At 34.8% G+C, this 8,706-nt stretch overlaps 2 protein-coding genes across 2 annotated transcripts; both read right to left on the reverse strand.

The window, feature by feature from the left end:
* Nucleotides 1–276: 276 nt before the first annotated feature.
* On the reverse strand, nt 277–1,592 carry LOC138313190 (uncharacterized). The gene has a single exon (XM_069253758.1). The coding sequence runs from the start codon at nt 1,590–1,592 to the stop codon at nt 477–479; it is 1,116 nt and encodes a 371-aa protein (XP_069109859.1). The 3' UTR covers nt 277–476.
* A 1,236-nt stretch (nt 1,593–2,828) lies between these two features.
* LOC138313188 (uncharacterized) lies at nt 2,829–6,016 on the reverse strand. The gene is made up of 3 exons (XM_069253757.1): nt 5,987–6,016; nt 4,678–4,949; nt 2,829–4,061 (listed from the first exon to the last, which is right to left on the reverse strand). The coding sequence occupies exons 1-3, from the start codon at nt 6,014–6,016 to the stop codon at nt 3,257–3,259; spliced, it is 1,107 nt and encodes a 368-aa protein (XP_069109858.1). The 3' UTR covers nt 2,829–3,256.
* Between the last annotated feature and the right edge of the window lie 2,690 nt (nt 6,017–8,706).

An 8,706-nucleotide genomic window follows, 5' to 3' on the forward strand; every position in this document is an offset into this window, starting at 1 on the left:
ACAATTTTACCTCTCAACTACAGTTAGATTCCAGACAATGTATATATTGGCTGACGAGGGTGCCTCACCTAACCTATTGCTTTCCTCTTCCAGTAGTGAGAGATAATTATATATAATTTATAAAGTAAATTATCATTTCTTACTCCTTTAATTACATTTCTTTGGGTGAATATTAGAGTATAGAGAGGAAAGAGAGAGAGAGAGAAAAAAAAAAAGAAGAAAAAAAGTGGGGTGTGTGGGGTGTGGAAGGGGAGTTTGAGGGGTAGATCTGGGAGGAGTAGGAAGGAAGAAAGAGGATGGTACTATCAATGATAATTTATACAAATTTAACTTGATGATATATGAATAAAAACATCTGCTTATTCATAAAAGATGGATCAGCAACACTGTTGGTAGCATTGGAGAGTGGTTTAAGGAGAGACGAATATCTACTATAGTTTAGAAAATTTTCCCCATGTTTCCCATTCTTTTTCAAATTATTCCTTTTCCAAATCACCTTTACCGTTTGCAATATATTTTTGCAAATTGTAGAATTGTTTCACAGCACAAATCAGCCCATTTATGGTAAGTGACTTGTGAAAACACCGCATTTTATAGATATACTCTTTTATAATGAGAAGAATTTCATTTTCAGCTTTACAGTTGTTGAGGTTTTCAGATATCAGACCAAAAATAAAGGATTGCTTATTGAAAGAAAATGGGATAGAAAGAGCATCTAATAAAATTCTAAGGCTTTTAAGTAAATTTTTTACTTCACCACATTCCCACAGTACATGTTGAATAGTTTCATTCTCCGAATTACAAAGAGTACATAAAGGCGATATAACTAAATGTGATTTGAAGAGAAAGGAGTTAGTAGTTAGGATATGATGATTAATTCTGTATTGAAGCCACTGCAGCTTGGTATTTTTTGTAACGGTGAAAGGAGCTTTGTATATCATAGCCCATGCTGTGTCATCCAAATCAAAAAGTTCATTCCACTTCTTTTTACCAGTTGGCTCAGTATTTCTCTTGATGAAAATATCATAAACGTCTTTAGCACCATTTCGATTTCTCAGGAATATTTCAATGTTTATTGGTATGTATGGATATGTTACTTTACTTTTAGTGATTTCATTGGATGATATGAACTTTTTAACTGCTGACACAATGCTGTGGTACTGAAGGAAATTAGATTTTACTTTAAATATGCGAATGATTTCCTGGAAATTGTAAAAACGTCCAGTATTATGGTCTGATATTAAGTCGTTTATAATCAGAATTTTTTTGTCAAAAAAATTCTTTAGAAAGACTGTTTTGTGGCCAATAAGTATATTTTCATTGAACCACAGTGGAGATTTCAACACAGAATTATCAATAAGACTATTTTTTTCAATTAAAGAATTCAAATGGAACCAGGCTTTAAAAACATCTACCCAGAAAGGATTACTGCAATCTTTAAGACATTTCTGCACATAATCATTGCCGCAATTAACAAGTAAATCAATATTCACATAGTTTTTCAAAATAAGTTGCCATTTAGATGTGGTCTGAAGAAGCCTTCGAATCCAAGACAACTTTAATGAGTTTATAAATGCTTTTAAATTGATCATTTTTAAGCCACCATTTAGATAGTCTTGGATGACAACTTCTCTTTTAACTTTATCTGTTTTACTGTTCCAAAGGAATTCAAAAAGAATAGAATTTACTGTTGAAAGAAATTGTTCATCCGGATTCGGAAGTGCAATAAAGAGATGATTGAACTGTGAAATAAGAAGAGATTTGATAATATGAATTCTGCCAATAGGAGTTAAACTCCTTCTTTTCCAGGTCTTTATCAATGACTTTAATTTAATTAGTTTTTTTATCAAAATTGAATTTGGGTATTTCATGTAAATTTACATGGAAGTCTATCCCTAAAAGTGTGAATTTGTGCTTACCCCATTGTAAATTTAAATCTGGAAGGAAGGTGTCTCCACTAAATTTTTTGCTACCAATCCAGACTACCTGTGTTTTGGTAACATTAATTTTAAGACCAGAAATTTTAGCATATGAATTAAGTTCGTTGACTGATTCTTTTAGTGATCTTTCAGAACCATCTAAAGCTAAAGAGGTATCATTTGCGTATTGTGACAGTAAGATTGGTAAACTATTTACTTCAATACCTTTTACATTTTTATTGTTTCGCAGTTTAATAGCCAAAATTTCAGCGCAGAGGATAAAAATATATGGGGCGATAGGGTCGCCCTTGACGGCAGCCTCGTTCTACATTGAAGAATGATGATAGGTTCCCACCCTGAATGATTGCAGCACTGGCATTTTTATGAAACACACTTATCCATTTTCGAATATCAAATCCAAATCCAAAGAATTTTAAAACACTTTCGATGAAATTCCAAGAAACTGAATCAAAGGCTTTTTGAAAATCTATCATTAATAGCATACCCGGTATATCATTTTCTTCTGTATACTTCATTAAATCATAAATTAAACGTGTATTTTCCCCGATATAACGACCTGCAAGAAAACCTGTTTGATCCCTATCAATAATTTTGTCTAAGACAGCTCTTATTCTCCGAGTAATAGTTCCTGAAGCAATTTTGTATATGACAGTAAGAAGAGTGATTGGTCTCCAATTTTTTATTGAAATGCCTAGGTTTATCTCCCTTAGGTATACAAGTTATAATCCCACGACGTTGAGAAACTGACAGTTCACCTTTTTCAAAGCCAAAATTAATACATCTTACCACAAAAATTCCCAAAAATTTCCAAAAGCATTTAAAAATTTCAGCTGTGAAGCCATCAATACCAGGACTTTTATTGTTTTTCATGCTATTTAAAGTTTTGTCTGCTTCTTCTAAAGTAATAGGACCTTCTAATTTATCAGCGTCTTGTATATCTATTTTACAAATATCATAATCTTTTAATAAATCATGCAAATTTACATTTTCAACTTCACTCTCATTGCTATAAAGTTTTTCATAAAAATTACGAACTTCATTTAAGACATCTTCTTGTTTTGAAATTACACTTCCATCGTCTAGTTCAAGTTTTGGAATTATTTTTGAGGTAAAATTTCTGTTTTCTGTACATTCATAAGTTGATCATTATAGAATTAATATTGATTACCAGGGAAATATTGTTCTACTGTAAAACTGTAGTAATTTATAAAGATCTTTGGCATTTCAGAAATACAAGAAATGGAATATGTAATACATATATGTGAATGCTTTATTAATGTAATCCTATTAAAGGAACACATGAAAAGATATATGGTTTAGTTTGATTTTTCCCGGGAGTGAGATTTACAGTTAGAACAACATTCTGTAGCAGTAATCGACTGATCCTTCTCAAATCCAAACACATTTAAGATTGCATTTCTGAAACATGTTGTGTCATTCTTGCAGTAAACGATAATATCTTCTGTGATTCCTGGAAGATTCTTGGCGATGTCATGATTATTGAAATACAAAACAGCCCTTGCAGGTTGACCCTGGCGCCCTGCACGCCCAATCTCTTGCATATACTGTGAAATGTTCCTTGGTGGGCAAGTATGAATAACTTGTGTCACATTCCTTGGGTCAAATCCCATCCCTGCTATGGACGTTGTTAATACCAATCGTATTCTAGGATTTTCAACTTTCAACTCCTTTATTGTTCTCGAAATCACGTAGTCATCTTGACCGGAGCATATTGCACTGTACAGTGCATCATCTATAGACTTTGTTCCAAATAAACCGTGGAGATGCATTAAGACTTCACTCATATAAAACACAGGGAGAAACATGAGTGTCACAGGAAAAGCCTCCTTTTTATCAAAGAGTTCTTGGCAAATTGGATATACAATTTTCTCATACTCTCCCAGCCTATCTTCACTTGATTCCTTCCTGCATTTTTCAAAGAAAATGTTCCTCTTGTCTGGGCTATGTTCAATCAATTTACAGTTCTTCAGATGGAGTAAAGCTGGAATCTCCTTCTTCTGCTTAACAGTCAAGGTCCCACTTAATGCTATGAATGGCACTGAAGGAAAGAACACTTTCAAACTTGACATCTTTCCAAAGGCAGTCCGAAATTCTTCACCCCTGCGAATGATAATGTACAGATAAATGCAAAGTTCTTAAATAATATATTTTTATACATCTGAGGTCATATTTTCTTGATCTGTCCTTCAATGTCCCCTTTTTCAATTTCTATATATTTTTTTTTCTTCTTTTTAGAAACGCAATAAACTCATTTCAGTGATCTATATGTTGCAGTTACAATTGCTAGATTTGCCATAAAAATGTTTATTTTATGGTTCCCTCTCCAAGGGGACTGATGAACATGACAAAGAATATTTCTAACCTCAGGTGACACGTTGTTATGTGTGAAATGTTTATTCCAATATTAATTTTACCTGTATTGAATTTGTCCACAAGAGATTACAGTGATAGAGATTGTTATTATCCGACTCCCATGGACTGATAGGTGGTGGCGAACAGGGTCAAATTACACCTGAAATTCTTCAGAACTTAGATTTCCGCTGCGGCCCAGTTTTTCATTTCAGTTGAAAAAGCTAAATTGTGGTGACATTCACTACACATGGTCCTCTAATAAAATCAAGTAACATAAAAACAGTTTTGAGTGAAAGACTTACCCTGGTATCATCCATTTGGGCTTTAAGTTAGTATAAAGTATATAAAATGATCTAACACTAACCATTTCTGGATAATGTGGCATTCATCAATGACAACAGCTTTGACATTATGGGTAAATCTCTCGTTGGACAGTAATCCTTTCCCTTCAGTAGTATTGAGAAGAGCCTCTGGATGACGCAGAATAATTGAATATTCCCCGTTGATCACAGTTGTAAGAGGGACATCACATTTAACATCATACTTTTCAAGATCAACATCATCTAGTGTAGAGTTAGGGTACGTAATTTCACACAGTACGTAATTTCGCACACCTGACGATTTTTCGCGATCTTCCTTTAAATGTCAGAAAGATTTGCTCTGTTGTTTATGTTGTGACTAAAGGAGGCCTCTCACAGTGATTTTGTCATGTTTAGCTAAACTTTTCAGGATAAGTTTGTTTTGAAAAAACGAAATCGGAATAATACGGCCCATCTCAGTAAAGAAATTAATAGAAAATAAACCGCTTGACATAAAATAATTCTGGGTGATAAATAACTGACTCACGTACAAATATGTAGAGAAACTATCCTTTTTTAAGAATATATCGAAACCCGTATGAAAATCCATCAAGTATAAGCGGAAAACGGATATTTTCTGCGGACACCCTATGACTTTCTTGACCTCGTTTACATTGTTTACTATGGGGAGCGGTCATTTTTCGTAACGAAAATGGCGGCGAAATATCACTTTTTCATTTAGAAATATAATTGTGTTTTGATGTCATTTCAAGATTTGAACGGTAATTAATCTTTGTTTATGATGTTGTTGGTTCATGAAATGTTTGAAAATAATTATTTTCTCCAAAAACAAGAAAGTTAGAGGGGTGTGCGAAATTACGTCCACAAAACCCGTTCAACTACAGGTTAACCTCAAGTTAATAACAGCTCTCGGTGCGCAGTGATACGTCTGCGCATATCCGGTTTACATGCTCGTGTGTTGTGAAGCACTGGTACATCTGCCGATGTAAGTCCAGTCTTTTTGGTTCGGAATGAAAGTATTTGAAATTCATTAAAATCAATGCCAAAATTGTGCGAAATTACGAACCCCCACTCTATCCGTAGTTTCATCAACTTTAGTTTTTTATGTCCAGTTTTGCAAGCTGAAATTCCACGCTTTTTCATCGATTCCAATTGGTCTTTTTGAATGATATTCAGTGGTGAAACAACGACAATGATAGGGTTTGAACATGTGGTGTCAATGAATAGTTTTGGCAGTAGGTGAAAGATTATACTTTTACCATAACCAACAGGTAAATTAACCAGTAAGTCGCACCTTTCATTATATAAACACTCTAGTGCCTCACTTTGTTGGCCAGGTTCATAATCACTTACTATTTTGTTCAGAATATCTTTGGTGGCCATCTCGCTGAACTCACAATCATATATATATATACGTTTTAGGTGAAATAAACGGTTATCTCGCAGCTTCGGTGACTGGTGGGTGACGAACGAAAAGTACAACACGTGTACATCAGCGACAACTCGAGCCAAGAATGTTTACAAACAAGACTATTTACTCACAAATACTCCTCCGCAATGTAATCCATACTAATAATAATTTTCTAAATTGATATGAATACTTCTCAAAGTAAATTATTATCAAATGAAGGTAACTGACACAAGAGGGAAATTTATACATAGCAAAAAAAATCACCTGGTAGAACAGCCGCTTGAGTTGCATCAGGCGTTACATTTTAGCTGTAATATCAACCGTGCCATTACGTACGGCAATCCGTTTCCGAGTGTTTGCCAACGGGGGCTGTGGATATGAATCGAACCATTGCTTATGAAACATCGACGTTAGGTCCTAAATTGACCGACAGTTTTAAGGAAAAGTGTAAATCAATAATATTTAACAAATATGCAATCCATAACAGAAGCAATATATAACTCTACATATACAACCGTTCTGACCAATACACTGTAGATTGCACACCTTAATTGGTCCTTTGAACGAAGATTCGTCATAACGAGGAAATCATAGATTTATTTTATTCTGTTCTACTCTGTTAAATCTCCATAACAGACAAAGATCTACTAAAGGGCCACACCTTTCCGAAACGGCTTTAATTTTAAAATGGGATAATAACGAGATCAATAATTTGTAGAGGGGTTTACGAGCACCTTCTCATCACCTTCAGACTGTTTAATAAAATAAATAAAATTTAATTTTTCTACGCGGTCATAAACATTGCCCGCGCGGTAGTTGACTATACTGCGCCAGACGGCAAAACATAAAATCGTATATTAGACAAAATCTTTGCATATTGTTTGGTGTTGTAACCTCATCTTAACATCGATAAAATGGCCTTTAATATTTAATTGTCCCGTAAGTTCCTAAAGTAGAAAAAAAAAAAAAAAAGTCCCGAATACTGAGTTTTCGGATAATCACTACGGATGAACAGACATTTAAAAAAAATGAAGAATTAAGTATTTATCCATTTAATTATGTTGAACTGCTCTGTGATAATGTCCTAAGCTGTCCACTACTTGTGACAAGCACCTTACGATGTGTGAATTATGCATCACTGACTTGTAAAATGGATACATTTTCAACAAGCTTGTATGGTGAAATATAGCAGTTTTCAGTGACTTGAGGTTAAAATTGGACTGGAGAACTTACCTGCATCATATTGCTCCACCAAACTGTCTAATAACTTGCATATATAGCAGACTTTAACTGTGACATAAGGTGGTCATAATTAATCATTGAATTTTTGGATAATCTTTTTCTGTCGTCAATGCTACCCAAAGCGCACCTGGCATTATTATTCTAAGCAACCTTTGTATATATATGTCAATCCGCCATCTTGAAATGTAATTTATCCTCCCTTTAGATCCCGGAGTAAAGACACTTCCGGTTGCATTTGCGCAATATCACACAAATTACAACTACCTGCTTTTGGAGTATCTTTGAAACGATTTTCCCCGATTTTTTGACACGTTCTTGGGCTGGGTGGTTGGTAATAACGTTTGACTGCATATTTTTAGATAGGTATGTGTTTTTTCTCGTTTTCGTACTTCATTCTACGGGGGGGCAAAATGTCTTTTTGCCCCTGCCCATTTTCGCTGCTGAAATTTTCTTATTTGAAAGAAAAAAAGGTTCCTGCATTTTTCGTACTTCATTCTAGAAAATTTTCCGCTGCGCGGCGCATTTCCTAAAAGGTTCAAGCACATAATGTCAAACCTGAAATAGTAAAAATTCAATACACACAAACTAGACTAAAAATGTCCATCAAGGGATTCTATGTACTATTTAAAAAATGTCTCTTAAAAGATCAATTTGTTTATATGTCTTAGCGAGACAATTAATTCATTTTTTTCTGTTACACAACAATGTACCGATGGTGTGAAGCCGGTATATTCAGATCGAGTAGGGTTCCATAATGTTATAATAATAATAATAATAATAACTTTATTTAAACGTTGATGTCGTTATGACGACACAATTATCATTTCTAAATGCAGGTAGCTTTAAATCGAAAAATTACCATGTTAAGAACGCTTTATAATCATTAAACTTTATCGTAAAACTCATCTCAGCCATTTTAAATCGTAATTTTTTTCCCGGGGGGAGACCCCCCGGACCCCCCTAACACCGAATTCTCGCGCCTTTGGGCGTTTGCAAATTCATCAAAATGCATCGAAAAACTCATCAAAGCCATTCTAAATTGTAATTTTTTCCCGGGGAGACCCCCGGACCCCCCAAACACCAAATTTCTCGTGCTTTCGGGCGATCGCAAAATCATCAAAATACATAAAACTCATCCCGGGGGTCACCCTCAGACTCCTAATAAAACACCAAAATCTTGCGCCTTCGACGCTCACACGCTAATTTGGCCAATTTGCGTATTCGTTAATTTCCTTTTAGCGACCCCACTGTCTATAAATGTGTACAAGGATTAAATTTAGTGATATATGAAAAATGTACATAAAGCATAATCTCCTCCTGTAGGTGTGGCGGGGGGGGGGGGGGTTGGGTTACAAAATATTGAGGACCTTTGCCCCCCCATGACGTTTCATCTTCCTACGCCACTGTATATCCACTGATC

Source organism: Argopecten irradians, unplaced genomic scaffold (assembly GCF_041381155.1).
Source record: "Argopecten irradians isolate NY unplaced genomic scaffold, Ai_NY scaffold_0609, whole genome shotgun sequence".
Lineage (NCBI taxonomy): Eukaryota > Metazoa > Mollusca > Bivalvia > Pectinida > Pectinidae > Argopecten > Argopecten irradians.